This window comes from Schistocerca cancellata, chromosome 3 (assembly GCF_023864275.1).
Source record: "Schistocerca cancellata isolate TAMUIC-IGC-003103 chromosome 3, iqSchCanc2.1, whole genome shotgun sequence".
NCBI classification, from domain to species: Eukaryota; Metazoa; Arthropoda; class Insecta; order Orthoptera; family Acrididae; genus Schistocerca; species Schistocerca cancellata.
Window position 1 is genome coordinate 402,456,684 of NC_064628.1, and position 20,332 is coordinate 402,477,015.

At 38.3% G+C, this 20,332-nt stretch overlaps 1 protein-coding gene across 1 annotated transcript in view; it reads right to left on the reverse strand.

The window, feature by feature from the left end:
• Nucleotides 1-20,332, reverse strand: part of LOC126175148 (uncharacterized) — a 215,756-nt gene that overhangs the window by 21,108 nt on the left and 174,316 nt on the right. The window contains exons 16-19 of the mRNA XM_049921710.1: nucleotides 15,800-15,936; nucleotides 11,437-11,626; nucleotides 10,453-10,635; nucleotides 5,719-5,890 (exon numbers count right to left, since the gene is read on the reverse strand). Of these exons, the coding sequence (XP_049777667.1) occupies nucleotides 5,719-5,890; nucleotides 10,453-10,635; nucleotides 11,437-11,626; nucleotides 15,800-15,936 (682 nt within the window). The remainder of the gene's footprint in view (nucleotides 1-5,718; nucleotides 5,891-10,452; nucleotides 10,636-11,436; nucleotides 11,627-15,799; nucleotides 15,937-20,332) is intronic.

Consider the following 20,332-nt stretch of genomic DNA (forward strand, 5'->3'; position numbering starts at 1 on the left):
TGACTGCTTCATAACCTGTGCTATCTGGATCCTTCTTACTAACACCAGCTTTTTTGAATTATACTTGTGGGAAATCTCCCCACTATATATCCTATGTTTTTGTAACCTCGCTGGCCTCAACCTTCGTTAGTCATTCACTGTCCTTAACCCCCCTTCTCTATTCCCACTCCAGCATAACACAGCCTTCTATTCCACCAACGCATCCACAGTCTATTAACTTCGCTAATCCTCCCCCCCCCTCCCCCCCTATCTAACCTCCTGACTGCACTCAACTGCCCTACCCTCTCCCACCCTGTGTGCTCTCACATGCAGCACTTCACCCCCCCCCCCCCCCCCAACCTGCTATTACTCCCCGTCTCTGTTCCAGCCTACTCCTTATCTCTACTACCCAGGAAACTTCTACCATCACATACCACGTACAGTTGATAGCAGTCCGGCTTCAGCAGCCAGAGACAATGGTAGTGTGTGTGTGTGTGTGTGTGTGTGTGTGTGTGTGTGTGTGTGTGTGTATATGTGTGTGTGTGTGTGTGTGTGTGTGTGTGCGCGCGCGCGCACACACTACTAAGATTTTTCATAAATGCTGTTTTTCCTCTTTATACTTTAATTTTGATCACCCATGACCTAGTAAATATCACAATTACTTCAGCATTTAACAAATGTTTATCATGCAACCAGTCTTTATCTTTCACCGATGCCTTTGGTGTAGTTAGTTTTGCTGAGGAATTTTTATTTGACTGGAGCTTGATATTTGAAACTTCCTATAACCACATGATCTAATAATTTTGACCTTCCCAAAAACATTTACTGAGACACTGACTTGAGATACTAAGTTTCCTACTTAAAGAAATGTGTTCAATTTTACACAAATTTTAGTAGCTTGGAAGCTATTTTAATTTAAGGCTTTCATTTCATTACTCATAAAAATGTAACCATAGATACTGCCTAAATTCTGCTCCCAACAATATGATCTGGTTAATTAATATTTAAAAAGTTATGTGGATTACTAAGTGGTACAAAGAAACATTTTAATTATGTAACTAAAACTATTTCAGTAATACACACCAACTTATACCATATGCAGAGCCATGAAATGAGCTGGAAGTGTTGAAGGGAGTAGTTATACAGGACTGTCAGTAGTAGCAAGCATTGTTTGGCACATAACTGGGGCACAGCATTCAGGACTATGAATAGCACTTCCCACCCACTGAATTGTAATTTGTTAAAGCTTGGTAAAAAATCTCTAATGTTTCCAGCCTGAATTATACCTAAGAACCATGTGCAGACAAACACACTTGTAACTGTTTCAAACAATGCAATGGCTAGAGTGCTCCTCACCACATAGAGGAAGTGCTGAGTCATGGATAGGCGCAATGGAGAAGACCGCTAAAAACACACACACACACACACACACACACACACACACACACACACACACACACAGAGAGAGAGAGAGAGAGAGAGAGAGAGAGAGAGAGAGAGAGAGAACGGGGAAAACTGTAGCTTTAAACAATGTATTACACAATGCACACCACTGCCACTGTAAACCACGACAGAAGGCAACTTCCTATTTCACACACGGTAACATTTACATTAGAAAATGGCTAACCCATTCATGGCACTCTGTACCAGCTGCAGATTGTCTGTCTAACAACTTCCAGGGGCAGCAAACATTTGATTTTCAGTATTTCATATAATTTTTGAAAGAACTAAAAAAGTACAACAGTTAGTAACTGCGTGTATATGCATACTGAGGCAGGATAATTCACTGTGAGCAAATACCCAGACAACCTTTTCTAAACTTTTTCTTGTTTACATGCTTAACATCAAATATTTAACACATTAACTGATTTGTAAAGTAATCAGAGATTTGAAGTTGTTTTACACACGAGAGCTCAATTCTTTATAGAATTGGGGGTTTACAGGTCAGTAAAAATGTTTCTTCCTCAAAAGCTAATGACAAAGATTCAAAGCAAAAATCTCAAAAGGGAGAAACTGATTATGCTAAATTATGAGGCGGAACAAAAATTTCAGCTATATATGTGTGTGGACAAATTTTTTGATCTGTCATATGTTGTAGGTTATGAGCTAAGTAATGATATACTTGCCTCTCTGTATACTGAAAAAATTTCTGCTGTTAACCACTAATAAAGGAAAACTCTAGGCCATGTCTCCCCACTCCCTACTCATTATTCAGTGCTGCACATTTCAAACAGCAGCAGCAGCATGAAATAAATTTACAGTTAATATTCAACATTGCACCAACATAATCTAAGAACGTGTTGAATATAACTTCACTGTGGAGACACTTTCTTGATTTTATGTATTGCTGCATACTTACAACATGGAATGCTCATATGCTACACTTGCAATATGATGAAAGAATGTAGATTGCATATGAAGTCTTACTGACATCTAGATCATTAGGCACAGAGGGCACAATAAAGGGGAGTTGATTAAGTTCCTATCTTTGACAAGAAACAATGTGAATGTTTGAACTTGTGGAGATTCATTGGAATGTGTCCAATAGGCACGTAATGTATTATCTTAAGAATTGTCAGAGGTTGGTGTTAGTGCAGTACCAGACACAAGATCCTGCACAACAAATTGCTCAGGACAAGAGTGTGGAAATAGTGGGCCACTATTTTGTGACTGCCATTCGAAACGAGCCAAGCAACACTAGTTTCTCAGACAACTGATCTCAATAGACAAATATTGAGTTTGTCTTTACGACACACAAACAAAAGAAAGGAGGGAAAGTTGGAAACAAAGATGATTCTTCCATCAAGGAAGGCAAAAATGCTGTCCTTTTCTGAGAAAGTTACATCGAGTTTCCTTTTTGTATCATTGAAAATATGTACTCACCAACTATGTGAGACAGAGACAGACCATTATGAGGTAGTATTACTAAAATCTTCCTATTAATCTGTAATCTGAGATCAAGCAGGAGATCCAAGAAATTGTTGTGAAAGGTGTGCAATTCCCGCATAAGAACACACTTGGTCATGCCAGTTGAGTAAATGTAGCCCTTTGTTCACACCACAGCTGGGAACTATTGCCAGATTCACCTTTTCCATGGGGCATGGCATCTGGTGCTATCTTCCCCTTCCGAAAATAGAACGAATCATGGTGTGGATAATATTTTGATGACATGGTGATGGTACGGTGGAAAATTGTTTTCTGAGCCAATCTGATATTGTCTACAATTGAGACATACAACAGATTACACTTTGATGAAGAAATATGTCAACAAACAGGGATCTTATATAGAAAAGGACTTATAAATGGGTAAAAGTTGAGATTTTTATCTTTTCTTCTAACTACTAATAGCTGTGAACTTTACCAATGCTTCTCAGAGCCCTGTTGGATATCTAGCATAGCTTTGTTGAAGGAACCATGTCAACATTAAAGTTATTTAGAAAAACTCTCGCTGGGTGAATGGACAGGGACACAAGAACCACTTCTCCTGATCAAGAATCAAGTGCCTGGCACAAAGTACCACCACAACTGGTCACAAGAATGGACTGCTCTTCATTTTGTGTGTCAGCTCAGCAGAGGACACAATCTCTCACGCCTGTTTCGCCGGCTTGATTAATCACTGGTGTTTCAAAAATTTAAGAAAACCAGCTGCTCTGTTTTCTATGTATAGTAATTAAGTGCTGCCCATCTTTTAATAAGTTTTGGAATATTTATTCTTATTGTTTTTTCCATATAGTTTACCTGCCCAGACAATTGTTTCTATCTGGTTGTACACAACTCTCCTCTTTCATGAAATTCAGGTTCTCATAACTATGATTTACAACTTAGATACTACCACACTTAGAAACATAATATCTGACATTTTCAAAAATGCTGAAAATACTTTTTTATTGTCATTTCTAAAGAAGTAACAATAAGGAGCCAATTAACTGCAATCATGATTCCAAGAAAAAGAGAAAATTCATGAAACTATGATACCGTATGTTGATAGAAAATCCAGGATGGAAATAGTCACATGTATGAGGACAGATCAGTACTTGGTAAGCAGCAGAATATGCATGCAAAAAAGGATGACGACTTGCCAAGGTTGAGGAGAAAGGCCTTTTTCAGAATTCAGAACTCACACTCTCTCTCTCTCTCTCTCTCTCTCTCTCAATCCCCCGCCCAAACGCCCCACATGCATAAACACCTCCCTCCCTCCCCCCCTCACAATACAGATCCCTGTTGTCTGCTCTTATTGCAGTACATTAACACAGTGTTCATTTGTCACACGATAAAGATATGATACACGGCAACTGAAAAATATAGATGCTGCAGCTGAAATCGGCGCACCCATGCCCACATACTGAGTGGTTGCATGGTTGCATTTATTGGCTACTCACTGATGCCATGACAGTACAATTTGTCTGCATTTGCATTCATTTGTATTTGTTTAAAATGTCTCAGTTAACTGAAAATTCTACAGAGTGAAACATCCAGAGTCATTTGCTTCCTGTGTGCAAAAGATGTGAAACCCATCAAAATTCATCAGCATATTAGTGTAGTTTATAGGGAAAAAGCAACTGGTGATAGAATGATAAAAAATTGAGTTACAGTATTTCAAGACGGCTGTACTAATGTTCATGATTAAGTGTGAAGTGAACAACACCTTTTTTCCCAATAGACTGTACAAAGCAGATACTACAGTTTAAGGAAACAAACACATTACAATTTCATCCCTATGATGTGAATGTTTTCAAATTTAAAGTACTGTTTGTTATGAAATTCTTGCAGAATTTGTAAAATACCAGAAATTGTGATTAGGGTGGTACCCAAAAATGTTAAAAGAGGTACACATTAGCAGTCAAATGGCCACTGCTTTGAACTTCCCTGAGCAGTACAATAATGAAGGTAATAATTGCTAAGTAAAACTGATGAAGACTTTTTTCTGAACTTCAAAAATTATGTAAGAGATCACAGGGCTATTCAGCTGTGATTGAAAATCAGACAGCAAACTTTTATAAGAAAAGAATTCAGAAGTTGGTTGGTTGTGATAAATATGTTTATATTGATAGAAATTACATTGAAAATACATTAAGATATGGCTTTCACGTAACAATACATTTTTAAAAGCAATTACATTTGTAAATTCGGTAACACATTTATTTGGAGCATTTTAAGCTTTGGTAGTGAAGGGTGGACTCTACAAAAAAAAAAAAAAAAAAAAAAAAAAAAAAAAAAAAAAAAAAAAACCAGTAAAAAGAGAAAATTAAAAGCAACAGAGGTGTGAATATGGAGAACATTCTGGGGAGAGGGGGAGAGAGAGAGAGAGAGAGAGAGAGAGAGAGAGAGAGAGAGAGAAGATAAGTACCAAATACTGTAAGGAATTAAAGAGAAAAGGACATTGATTAACATGATACAGAGAAGAAAAACTGAATTAATTAGTCACCCAGTTTGATGCAGTAGCTTCTTAAAAAACATTTTCAAAGGAAAAATCCTGGGAAACAATACAAGAGGCAGGTCTAGAGCATGTGTATTAAACAACATTATCAGTGGAATGATCTGCACCAACTACAACCAAATAGTAAAGATGGTGAGACACAAAGAAGGGTCGCTACAAAAACAAGGCGTTGCCTTTTGTGTCTGACTGTAATGATTTGTATTTGTTTAATACAGACATAAGTACTTAATAAGCATGCCATTTCAATATTGGAGAATTATAATAAACATTCAGTATTGAACATATAATGAGAGCCCACTTACTTTAATGTTCTCAAAGTTCGATCCAGATATATTTGGTTAGAGCAGTATTTAATGTATATGTTGAAGTGCCCTGTAGCATGTTTGTAGACAATGTCACAGATACCTTGCAGGAGAACATCATCTTGCCAACAGTGCTCCAGTTCTGACAGAAATTTTTCCGAGCAATTTTTCACTGTAATGAAATGTGCCACTATTTAATAACTTTTATTCTTTACAATGTTTCTCTTTGTCTATCATTTAAAAACTATTATAGGTATGTGGTGCTCTAAAATTGTAAATCTATTTTCTGAAAGTCATGTTGAAATACACACCAAAAGTTGCTATGTGGACTTCTCTCTCGTGATACCAGTAACCATCTATAAGAGCAATGACAGTCCCTGACTAATATACAAATGAAAGACTCAGTTCTAACCTGAAAGTAAGCATAACTGGCACTGTACATTATGTTAACTCAACATACTGTATTTACACAAAATATGACCTTGACATACGTGTCATGATTTCGATAACGTCCATTTTGTTTCAAGTTTAAAAACATGTGAAGTCTTTAAATTTCTGTCTTTTAAATGTAAAGTATGAAAAAAAATATATATATAATCAAGGGTTGATTGTAAATAATGCGTGTCACTTAATATTTAATTTGAAAAGTCAACATCTGTAAAGAAAACTGTGTTATGAAAACAGCTAAAGGTAACATGTGATAATAGAAACTGATATGACACTTCACCCCGTTTATGTCAACGTACCAATTCTCAAACTTCTGTATCATCATCATCATCATCATCATCATCATCGTCATCATCTCCCTGAAACAGTCTTACAATCTGACATGAGTCTAATCAAGAGCTGATGTTCATTATTATTTACTATATGATGATACAGAGCTTGGATCAAATACATAATTTTAAGAGTATGAGTTTATGTGAAAACCTGTAGTAATAATAATAATAATAATAATAATAATGATGATGACGACGACAATGATTATGATGAAATATTGAGGACAACACAAACACCCAATCCCCAGGCAGAGAAAATCCCCAACCCGACCAGGAATTGAACCCGGGACTCCATGATCCATAGGCAGCGATGCTAGCCACTAGATCATGAGCTGCGGACCCCTGTAATAATGATAACTACAATGCCGATAATTAAATTTGAACAGACATTCCAAATAATGAGACAGGTGATACGTACATCTTGTTTACTAATTGCTTCTGGCACCTTGTGACAACAGATTAGTGTTTTGATTAGGTATGGGGAAGGTGGAGAGTCTTATTAGTTTCTATAACACATTCACTTTAGCTACTTTCATAAAATGACTATCTTCTTATAGGTGTAGACATTTAAAATTCAGATGTTCACTGATATTCATTACACATGTTCAACCTGTAATTTTCTTTGCATCTTTCATTTCAAAATTAGAAATTCAGAAGCAGACTTTTGTGGTCTGATAATAATTTTGTAGATCAAAACCAGTAGGACTGCTAGAATATATAAATTTACAAATGTCTGCTTGTGTCTGTGTATGTGTGGATGGATATGTGTGTGTGTGTGTGCGCGAGTGTATACCTGTCCTTTTTTCCCCCTAAGGTAAGTCTTTCCGCTCCCGGGATTGGAATGACTCCTTACCCTCTCCCTTAAAACCCATATCCTTTTGTCTTTCCTTCTCCTTCCCTCTTTCCTGACGAGGCAACCATTGGTTGCGAAAGCTAGAATTTTGTGTGTATGTTTGTGTTTGTTTGTGTGTCTATCGACCTGCCAGCGCTTTTGTTTGGTAAGTTTCATCATCTTTCTTTTTAGATATATTTTTCCCACGTGGAATGTTTCCCTCTATTATATATATATATATATATATATATATATATATATATATATATATATATATATATGGTTATAATAGAAGGAAACATTCCACGAAGGAAAAATATACCTAAAAACAAAGATGATGTGACTTACCAAATGAAAGTGTTGGCAGGTCGACAGACACACAAACGAACACAAACATACACACAAAATTCAAGCTTTCGCAACAACATGTATGCTTGTGTCTGGATGGATATGTGTGTGTGTGCGAGTGTATACCCGTCCCTTTTTCCCCCTAAGGTAAGTCTTTCCGCTCCCGGGACTGGAATGACTCCTTACCCTCTCCCTTAAAACCCACATCCTTTCGTCTTTCCCTCTCCTTCCCTCTTTCCTGATGAGGCAACAGTTTGTTGCGAAAGCTTGAATTTTGTGTGTATGTTTGTGTTCGTTTGTGTGTCTGTCGACCTGCCAGCACTTTCATTTGGTAAGTCACATCATCTTTGTTTTTATATATATATATATAAAGAAAGATGATGAGACTTACCAAACAAAAGCGCTGGCAGGTCGATAGATACACAAACAAACACAAACATACACACAAAATTCTAGCTTTCGCAACCAACGGTTGCCTCGTCAGGAAAGAGGGAAGGAGAGGGAAAGACAAAAGGATATGGGTTTTAAGGGAGAGGGTAAGGAGCCAGCTTCATCCTGACCCACAACTTCTTCACTTTTGAAAACCAGACATACCAACAATTAAAGGGAACAGCCATGGGTACCAGGATGGCCCCCTCGTACGCCAACCTATTCATGGGTCGCTTAGAGGAAGCCTTCTTGGTTACCCAGGCCTGCCAACCCAAAGTTTGGTACAGATTTATTGATGACATCTTCATGATCTGGACTCACAGTGAAGAAGAACTCCAGAATTTCCTCTCCAACCTCAACTCCTTAGGTTCCATCAGATTCACCTGGTCCTACTCCAAATCCCATGCCACTTTCCTTGATGTTGACCTTCACCTGTCCAATGGCCAGCTTCACACGTCCGTCCACATCAAACCCACCAACAAGCAACAGTACCTCCATTACGACAGCTGCCACCCATTCCACATCAAACGGTCCCTTCCCTACAGCCTAGGTCTTCGTGGCAAACGAATCTGCTCCAGTCCGGAATCCCTGAAGCATTACACCAACAACCTGACAACAGCTTTCGCATCCCGCAACTACCCTCCCGACCTGGTACAGAAGCAAATAACCAGAGCCACTTCCTCATCCTCTCAAACCCAGAACCTCTCACAGAAGAACCACAAAAGTGCCCCACTTGTGACAGGATACTTTCCGGGACTGGATCAGATTCTGAATGTGGCTCTCCAGCAGGGATACGACTTCCTCAAATCCTGCCCTGAAATGAGATCCATCCTTCATGAAATCCTCCCCACTCCACCAACAGTGTCTTTCCGCCGTCCACCTAACCTTCGTAACCTCTTAGTTCATCCCTATGAAATCCCCAAACCACCTTCCCTACCCTCTGGCTCCTACCCTTGTAACCGTCCCCGGTGTAAAACCTGTCCCATGCACCCTCCCACCACCACCTACTCCAGTCCTGTAACCCGGAAGGTGTACACAATCAAAGGCAGAGCCACGTGTGAAAGCACCCACGTGATCTACCAACTGACCTGCCTACACTGTGATGCATTCTATGTGGGAATGACCAGCAACAAACTGTCCATTCGCATGAATGGACACAGGCAGACAGTGTTTGTTGGTAATGAGGATCACCCTGTGGCTAAACATGCCTTGGTGCACGACCAGCACATCTTGGCGCAGTGTTACACCGTCCGGGTTATCTGGATACTTCCTACTAACACCAACCTATCCGAACTCCGGAGATGGGAACTTGCTCTTCAATATATCCTATCTTCCCGTTATCCACCAGGCCTCAATCTCCGCTAATTTCAAATTTCCGCCACTCATACCTCACCTGTCATTCATCAACATCTTTGCCTCTGCACTTCTGCCTCGACTGACATCTCTGCCCAAACTCTTTGTCTTTAAATATGTCTGCTTGTGTCTGTATATGTGTGGATGGATATGTGTGTGTGTGCGCGAGTGTATACCCGTCCTTTTTTCCCCCTAAGTTAAGTCTTTCCGCTCCCGGGACTGGAATGACTCCTTACCCTCTCCCTTAAAACCCACATCCTTTCGTCTTTCCCTCTCCTTCCCTCTTTCCTGATGAGGCAACAGTTTGTTGCGAAAGCTTGGATTTTGTGTGTATGTTTGTGTTCGTTTGTGTGTCTGTTGACCTGCCAGCACTTTCATTTGGTAAGTCACATCATCTTTGTTTATATATATATATATATATATATATATATATATATATATATATAGAGAGAGAGAGAGAGAGAGAGAGAGAGAGAGGGGGGGGGGAGGGGGGAAACATTCCACGTGGGAAAAATATATCTAAAAAGAAAGATGATGAGACTTACCAAACAAAAGCGCTGGCAGGTCGATAGACACACAAACAAACACAAACATACACACAAAATCCAAGCTTTCGCAACCAACGGTTGCCTCATCAGGAAAGAGGGAAGGAGAGGGAAAGACGAAAGGATGTGGGTTTTAAGGGAGAGGGTAAGGAGTCATTCCAGTCCCGGGAGCGGAAAGACTTACCTTAGGGGGAAAAAAGGACGGGTATACACTCGCGCGCGCGCGCGCACACACACACACACACACACACACACACACACACACACAATTATATATATACTTAGCAGCAGTCAGTATACTTCCCTACATGACTTTCAAGAGATCAAAAATTGCCAAGATTTCACCATTTGCTGTGTAGTTAATTATTAATTTAGATCAAATTGTTAGACTTACATGAGAGCTGGATATCACAAAGCAAATAATTATGTACTGTACAAGAACACCAACCTGGCATAACATTCCCAAACAGTACCCTCCTGTCATTTTTAGAAAGTACTGACTCGTCACATAGTTCAGGACTGCTCATAAAATGCTTCTCCAAAACATTCAGGGAATTCATGTATGATGCTTCAGACGTTATAATTTCAAATTTTGCTTCCTGTAGCCTCTTCTGTTGGGAACTGAGAGTACCTGCAAGACAAACAAATACCACCTGTTATTTAATTTTTGCACATTTCATTACACTACTCACACAGCATTCAACAACATGTGTGTCTTTCTCATGACCTGCTCTTTTATCCATAAAGACTTATAATTGCTACATAAAACAGGAACAACAATGACAGTTCAGCAATATATTGTTGAACCAATAAATTACGTCTTTTAAAAAACCAAAATGACATGCAGAAGGCAATGAAAGAAACACCAAGTTGAAGAAATCTTTTTTTCTACAGAAGAAACTGCCTGGAATAAAACTTTGGTCTAGAATTGCGGAAGCTGACATTTATATTGCATGTTTTTTTGAAATGAGACGTGTTCGCTTCCTGCGGACAAGCTACACACATTTGAAATATTGTGCACGATAACTACATTATTAAAATGCCAAGGTACAAAAGAAGAGGAGAAGGTCTGTAGGGAAATCTTACATTAAAGAAAGAAGTTTGCTTGGTGTGTTTTGAGGAAACCAGGACTCATTTTTAGTGCTTTTAGAAACTTCTGAAGTGATATATCATTAAAAACATAGTCTCAGGTAAGAAGGAATGATGTGATTTAAACAGGATGACAGAATCAAGATCAATGTCAGAAAATCTCTCTCTCTCTCTCTCTCTCTCTCTCTCTCTCTCTCTCTCTCACACACACACACACACACACACACACACACACACACACACACACACACACACACGTAAAAATGTGGATTGAAAAAGCTGTCAGCTTATTTAAATTACTTTTTCAACAAAATTTTGCTTTTAAATAAACAAATATACTTACTGAGAACAGCACTGTTAACAACTTCTGGTATTTGGCACCAGAGGGTACGTTGACCTTCTTGGGGACAGATAAGCTCCATAGCAGATGGTCTTTTTATTACAACAGATGGTGAGGTCGAATCAGGATGTTGCCCCTGCCCTACTTCCTCATATCCATCCGAATCCATTTCACTGCCACCGCGCATGTACCTCTGTGTAAAAGAATCCATTATCAAACCATAAAGAAAAATAGAAAATCTGTTGCGGAATCTGTTGGGTAAATGGCTTGGAAAAATATCCCTGGTTCAAATGCTTTTGAAGCACATGAGTCTGTCTTTGAAAACAGATGGTAGTGAAATGATACTATGTCCCGTAGTCCTGAAGATGGAAACCAAGACTACCAGCACCTGCTAATAAATTGCTTCTGACAGTGTAAAGAGATGGTGAAAACTGAATTAGACGGAATTAAATTAAGCCATCCTCAGAGGGGATGTGATAGCAGACATGGGTGAGAAAGCTAACATGGGCCTCGTGTGAAATGAGTTTTGTCACAATGTGTATGAGTTTTGGGCTGTACAATATGGAATTTCATGTTGTGAAGCAATAATGGGTTTATAAAATACATTAAGTACTTTAATTGTTTTCTCAGTAACCAGCTGAATTATCAGATACCACGTTAGAATACCATTTACAAAGCTGGAGTGCCAAATTTGGTGTTCTCTGTTTTAGAACTTGAGAACAACAAAAAGCCTGTTTCAAGGAATTGAATATTATATCAAAAAAATCTTTTTTTAATATTTATTGTAATAAAATATCAGAAAATGGTATGTCACTTGTTAAAGGTGCTACAATACCATTCAGTGCAAAAGTATATGATGGGAAGAAAAGCCTTTTTACTCAGCCGATGTCTATCTGCATCCTACACTGATCATGTAGAAATGAAAATTTTATATAACAATAGCTCGGAAGGCATACAAAGCAAACATGATGGAAATACAAACTTTGACGACATTTCTATTACGTGCATACACAGCAAACTTGGTATTTTACAGCTCACACAATCAGGAATTACACTTTAGATTTATGCATCTGTGTAGAAAAAATTTTGGTTCACAAAAATATTTGAAACTCACTTTTCTTGTTCAGATATGCTATCAACTATATTCAGTTTAGAAGGAAATTTAATGTTTTAAAGTACCGCTTTTCAACATATTCAGTGGCTCTGTATTTAATGATACCTCCAAAATGTTGTTCATGATTTTATCTGCACATCTTAGGGAATTGCGAACAAAGGTAAAAGAGCTAAAGGTGTCCAGCTTCGGAAGCAAATTCGGTGCTAAGTGCACCGAGTGCAACTTTGTTTCTAACTCTACATCAATCGTGCTGGAAACCACATTGGCATCAGTGATACCTTTCATGCTCCAAGTTAGGACTGCTTTTAGATTTATTCAATACAATGAACAGGACAGGCAAAAATGGAGCCAGAGTGGGGAAGCAAGTTCAGGAGTAGCTAATGTTTTAGGCACAGCACCCTATCTCATTAACAGCCCAGACTGTTCCACTCAGAAAGGGACAGAGAATGCATCCTCAGTCTCCACCTTTCAAACACACAGTAATCTTTGATATGAGCCACACAAGTGTGTTACAGATAACATGTTCAGTTCTCCAGTTTCCACAGAGGTTCCCAAGATAGCCTTGCAGAGGTGACCACACTACTGTAGAAGGTACACTGGGGGATTATTTTGCAGCAAACTAAAAACTGGTTCATTGTCTTAAAACAACAAAGAGTGAGTGGAGATGAATTTGACTGGCATAAGAACTGTGACTCAGACACAAACCTCAGATACTTCTTACTGCATGTAGTATCACATTAAATATGTAAGTATACCACACAGAGGGAAAGCATTACCCAGTCAGTGTCCTTTCCTTGCATTTCCAGTGAACACAGAAGTATGTAAAGTCAGTAAACATAAGGGAAAATAAGTATTATCTAGAAAAATCCTACTACAGTGTAACCATCTATAACACTAAAACAACAAAAACTGCAGACACTCTGTGCAAGTGGCTAACATTTTAGTTCAAATGCTTTGCACACAATATTTAGGGCTAGGAAAATTTTGCTAAACAATAAAGCAAAACAGAATGAAAAATCTGTGGGTTTTTGTGATATAACATAAAACTGGCAGTTTTCATGAAATCATGAAATTTGGCATTTTTACCATTTCTGTATAAAAATATAAATTAATGAAGAATTTTGTCAACTTTGATGATTGTGTATAATTTTAAAACAACAGCCAATTTTCTGCATAAACAACTACAGTGTGAGCAAAGCTACTTTCCAGTTACAATTTGTCACCGACATGATGTTTACCTACACTTTATCACAACCCATTGTACAAAAAATGGCTTATTTTTGAGAGATTATTAATGCAATGAATCAATTAGACCACATATTTTCATAGTATGCAAGTATACTTATGAAAAATATCAAATATGGCACTTTACTTGTGCAAAGATGTAATAAACATTGCATCTGATACCTTTCGACGTCACCTATGCAACTCATCATGTTGTCACCACAAATTTCATTCACAAATAATAAAAATTATATTGAATAAATATTTGAACAAATATTCTTAGTGTTCCGTTTCACCACTAGGAACACATTTGTGTCACTTCACGTGTCCTGTGCTGTGATTGGCAGATAGAAACAAACAAAATGGATGCAATGTTGACTTTACCTGTTTGTGAAGCTAAAGTGCCCAATATGATTATTTTAATATTTATAATTGCACATTGCAAATATATTCAGTTTAATTTATGCACCAAATTATGGTTCTCACCAAATTCTGTCTTTTCAATATGATGTGTTGCGCAAAAATATTGGGAAATCTGACACAGACGGATAAAAAATTATTTGTTAAATGTTACAGTTGAATCATTGGGGGGGAATGAATTTTTGCTGATTAAATCGGAAAGTTTTGAGAAACATGAAGGAATGAATACTGCAATCAGGGATGAAGGAAATACTGAGACAAACTGGGTTACACCCTCAAATCAGGTGAAGGAAATACTGAAACACGTTAAGGTGTACCTTCTAACTAGGATAACAAGTTTCATGATGACTGATCCATGTATTATGTCTGTATTCACACCTCTACAGTCTTGCTTCAACAATGGGACAATAATGAGCTCTATTAATGCTGACATAGCAAAGAGTCTATTATGTGTACCTAGAATGGCAGGTCTCAGTGATGTCAGATACTCTGAAGGGATACAAATCCTTTTACAATTTAGTGGAAATGCAGCTTTTCACTCCTGCAGATTATGTGGCACTGTCAAATATCTGGTGGTGTGCTGAAGGCTGTGTTAACTGAGACTTTGTGACATGGTTTGTGTGTCACCTTTAGGTGTAGTGAGTGCTAACACCTGTCTATTCTAGGCCAATGGCGAAGATTGAAGTGATAATGTATCGTCTGTATTAGACTCTGCTAACTGAGGAAATTTTATAAGCCTGCAGTGAAATCAAGCAATTAACTATTTACTATCACTGATTACAAACAGCTACCCAAAAAGTGTGTTGGCAGTGCAGACAGGCTGCACAAATTTCAAGTCCCAAAGAGATGTAGTGTTGCCAGCACTAAGTGAGTAAGGGCAAGATGTCACGTGCGAAGTTCTACACACCACTGGTCAGGTGTCCACAGTCATGGATTTGGTGCAGCTATAGTAACACCAAATGGAACACTATCACAAAAATAAGGGATATCTCTCCTCCACCTTCCAAAGTGATGACAGGTGGCCAATCAAGTTTCACCCACTTCCAAGTGCACCAAAGGCTATATGACATGCCATCGGGTCCCTCTGGGGAAGGTAGACGTCTTGCCTTTTAAGGTGTAAATAATATACACAAATATCACTTGCATGGACAGCACCTGGAGGGGTTGACTTGTTATTTCTCCTCTGACAGAGTGGGAACTCCCCAATCTTATGTCTTTACTCAGCACTCCCAAGCTTAAAAGACTGCTATGTTATGAGCTTACACAAGAGGAAATTAGCACCCATGTATTCAAGTCTGGCTGGATACCATCATTTCATTGGCAACCACAATATGAATGACAGAAGCTTCTAGTTTAAAGCTGCAGCCGCCTGCAGTGCCAACAGTCTGGCAACCAGGTCATTCAGGTCCAGATACGCAAATATACTTTGTGAGAACATCACTGAGTGTGTCTTCATTTGTGCTGTTCGCCTACACATATAGGGTAGCTTTTCCAGTTTTGCCTCTGTGTTTCTCGTTTCTCCCACATTAACACAATGCGTTTTAGTTAGACGGAAAGAAACTAACAGCAAACATCATGATTTTTGAGTGAAATTGATGACAGGCTTACCTCGACAGCATCGGCATTGTAGAACTGGTAGAGTGGTTCGTCTCTGAAACACGTTTGGTTTTCCTCGCCATTTTCACGACTGGTATCAGGTACTGATGTTTCCGTAACAGCACTCACTGTTCCTTGTCCAGAGTTGTCTGTTAACACACAGTTTTTATTATTTAGGCTGAGCTGCTGGAAAGCAACCAGTTATAAAGGGAAGTAAGTGATACTGACACAAGAAAATGAATCTTTTCAACATTATTAGGTGATACACTTCATGTTCCTAAAGGTACCCCCTTGTCTCTGTTGCTCTGACCTGTGATGCTGCAGAATTTTAACTAGCAGATATTTCCCATTCATTGTTTTCTGTGGGATATTACGTTTCTCATCATCCACCTTACCAAATTTTCTCTTGTGGACCCAGTTTGCTTTCTTAGTAATGCAGTTTGCGTTAGACACCACCTGATGTCCCTCTTGGTTTTCATGATTATTTTATATGGTATATTGACTATTTCAATGTGGCTTTTGCTTCTAACAGTGCTTCAAAGTGATTAAGATATATGGGTTGAGCATGCTAAACATACACTTTGTATGTACCCATTTAACTTGCTTTGTATTTTGAAATTGTTCGTACTGTGATTTTATTTTAGATAAGAACAGCTAGTGAAGTTTTCTGTTTTTAACTTTTTAACATTGATAAAATACAATTTGTATGAGTTTGTGTGTCCTGACTGACATTAATATGGAGTGTGTAGTTGTTTTATATGGTGATATATTCCCTAGGCTCAATTCTACATGGGGGTTTTGTTCTATATACTGATCATGTACTAGGATGTAGTAATGTTTTTAACTCTTCATGGTCTTATGGCATATTCATTTTCAGGCAATGAATTAATAAATGTTCAAAGACCACAACTCTATGAGCCTGCAACCAAGTAAATGGAAGTCAATCATTATAGGTCAACGGCTCCCTTCCATCACACTGTAAAATCCTGCAACAATTCATAGTGTGGTGCAGGTTTTGCTGTGCCTCAATTTCTTGGTTTTCTTACAGCATAAGAAGTTAGCATAAGAAGTACTGATTTGGCCAACAGCTTCAATGTCTGCAAGATGCAAAGAATTGCCACACAGGGGTTGCAGTCTAGGTGGCGTAGTGTAGCATACCGTATTTACTCGAATCTAAGCTGCACTCGAATCTAAGCCGCACCTGAAAAATGAGACTCGAAATAAAGGAAAAAAAAATTTCCCGAATCTAAGCCGCACCTGAAATTTGAGACTCGAAATTCAAGGGGAGAGAAAAGTTTTAGGTCGCACCTCTAAACCTAAACAAAGTTTGTCCATTGTAATATGAGACACAATTTAGGTCGAATGAATGACGATACAGCTACAGTAGTTTGGTTCGAGTCCAAGCTTAGCAGTTAAGCTTTACCACGTAGCCATTGCTATGCGTCAGGCGCTCCGTCCGTATTTATACGGGTGCCCTTCCTTTTTCACGTGCTTCGTCTGGTTTGAATCAATTGCTTATTTTGCTTTGATCTGATAATTGCCGTTTTCTTTGTTATAGGTGTTTGCGTCACTCTTCAGCTGAAAATGCATTACTGCACTGTGTCATGCATTGTTTGTCGCATTCTGATAGTGCGTGTTTATGGCCTGTCGCGGCTCGCAGCACGGCTTGCTTTTGTGCACGCTACCGCCGCGTACAATTAAAAAAAAAGAAGAGAAATTGTCTCATTAGCGAAACAATGGCAAGAGATCGCAATTTGTTGTTACTTACATTGCTGCTTTCTTTGATAATGATCAACAAGAATCAAATAATAGACTGTGTATGATAGAACATGTTCTGAACGAAAGTTAGGCGAAAATTTTTCTCCGTTTGAAAATCTTTGCGGTCGCTTCTTTATTACATCAAATTCTGCACAGAAATTAGTCATTTTAGATTTAAAAATCTAGTCACTTGCCGTGCTTCATTTCTGACTATCACTATTAGGCATAAGAATAATACGAATATAAACATGACACGATACGTATATTCTTCCGCGTTTGCTGTTGTCTCACTCTAGTTTCGTAGTTTATTAGGCAGACAGGATTTAAATGAGATAGCAGCAAACACGAAAGAATACATGGCAAAATGTTTATATTCGTATAATTCTTATGGTGAAGAGAATACTGTATATGATTCAAATTTCATCAGGTTCCTATTAGCAACCATCTCTTCTCACAGATAGGAAAAAATTCAGAACGTAGAGTTGGCCATATTGACAAACATCCCAAACAGTCTTGCCAGTCAGATTTTCGTAGTACACTGAAATTGTGCTACATTCGAAGATGAACAATACGGAATTTGTATTTACTTCGTTGGATAATGTATGAAAATGCAGTGGTCGAAACTCGCGGCGGAGAAAAAAAAGCTCGTCTTCCACTTTTTTTTTAAATTTATATACCGACGCTGAGATTTTGGCGCCAGTATTTATCCTTGTGCCTACAAAACATGCCTGCGTAGCGCTACATATATTCGGCGGCAGAAGTTAGTTGTGGCGGCATGTACCGACATTTTTCATAACTTCTGCTTGCTTTGCACTCGATTCTAAGCCGCAGGCAGTTTTTTGGATTACAAAAACCGGAAAAAAAGTGCGGCTTAGATTTGAGTAAATACGGTATCACTTTGGTGAAGTGAAGTATTGCACAAGAATTTTCTGAATGAATGAATGAATGATGATGGCCACTGTAAAATGTTTTATTTTCTAAATGAATCAGATAACCTACTGGTTGGATATATATTTTATTTAAGTGTATGTTTCACGAGATTGGTAGACGCAGCACATCTACAAGCCAGAACAATGATAAACATTGTACCACATTTGCAGTACCTGCTGCTCAAGGAGCTTGTTCAGTGCCATTGCTTTCTGCCTTGGAAATACGGTGTGTGCCATAGAGAAAGAGTGGGCATGACAATGTCTATTATGTCACAAGCACAAGAGAAAACTTGAGATATTGATACACTCAATTGGAATCTGTTAATTAAGATAAAGCATTTCTGAAATTTTTCCTTAATGATTTTTTGCGAGATTCCAAATAAAGTAACTGCTTTGTAATACTGAACTGGATAGTGCTAGGGAGGAACTGATGAGGTTAAGGGGGGAGAAGGGCGAAGACAGGTGGGAAGTGGTAGCAAGGAACAGGGACCACAGAAAGAGAACAGTATCTGACAGTTTCATCATTGGCACAAACAACAGATTTGCCTTGCTACCTCAGTCAACTAAGGAGGAGGCTCAAGTAGATGTAGGTGTAGTCAGCACTCAACAGACTTTCACTAGGAAACCAACTGTTGCAAAAAAAGTAGAAAGTAGGAGGAAAGTTCTGTTGTTAGGTAGTAGCATTTCACAGACTTAACAGTTATCCATCAAAACATGCAATCAATAAAAAATAAAATATAACTATTAGAAGTTGAGCTCCAATCTTTGAACTGCACTGTAGTTTGTATAACTGAGCACTGGTGTAGAGACACAGAAATTCAACATGTAGTATTATCATTGTACGAAAAGGCAAACTCTTACTGCAGAACTTCTTCAAGGGGTCATGCATTTATATCAGAAAAGGAACACAGTTCAAATCAAGACATGACCTCAAAACAATAAGTGAAGACAAACACTTTGAAATATCAGCTATTGAATTAACAGGGCTTGATATCACCAAGAAATTAATCATATTGTGTGTGTATAGATCTCCCAGTTGTAGTGTGGACACTTTTTTCAATAAATCAGCAGAAGTTCTAGATAAAGTCTGAAGTACAAAGGTCAATATAATTCTGTGTGGAGACATTAACATCAACACTAATATCATAAATGAATTCAGCAGCACCTTCAGAAACATCCTTTAAAGCTTTGGCATGTCCCTATCGGTCAATGGTGCAACAAGGGTTACTACAATGACTGCATCAGTAATTGACCATGTGGCCACAACTACAGGCAGGGAAAAATGTGATGTAGCTGTAAAAGATCTCAAACTATCAGACCATCTCTGTCAAATAACAACAGTAAAATCAGGCATCGAATTATTCCCTAAACTACAAGCCTACAAACAACATCGGAAATCAAAATAAAAGATTTTTCAAAAGAACTAGAAAAACAAAGCCGGGATGACATGTGTAAGGAAACCAATGTGAATATGAAATTCTCTAAATTCTCCACATTGTTCAAACTGAACTTTGAAAAGGCATTTCCAAAAGTATGCATGTCTGTATCAACATCTCACAAAAACAAATGGATAACAGCAGGTATTAAGAAGTCCTCCCAAATACTTAAACACCTCAATTCCATGAAACAGATTTGCAATGATCCAGAATTCTTAAATTTCTATCATAGATACAAAAATATCTATAGGAAGGTGCTGATTGCTGCAAAAAAGTCATTTAATGACAAAATAATATATAATGCAGAGAACAAAAGCATAGCAGTCTGGAATGTTATAAAAAAGGAAACGGGGAGAGGCAAACAAATGCAGAATAACATACTGCTAAGGGAGGGGGATAAGGTAATAAATGATCCACAACAC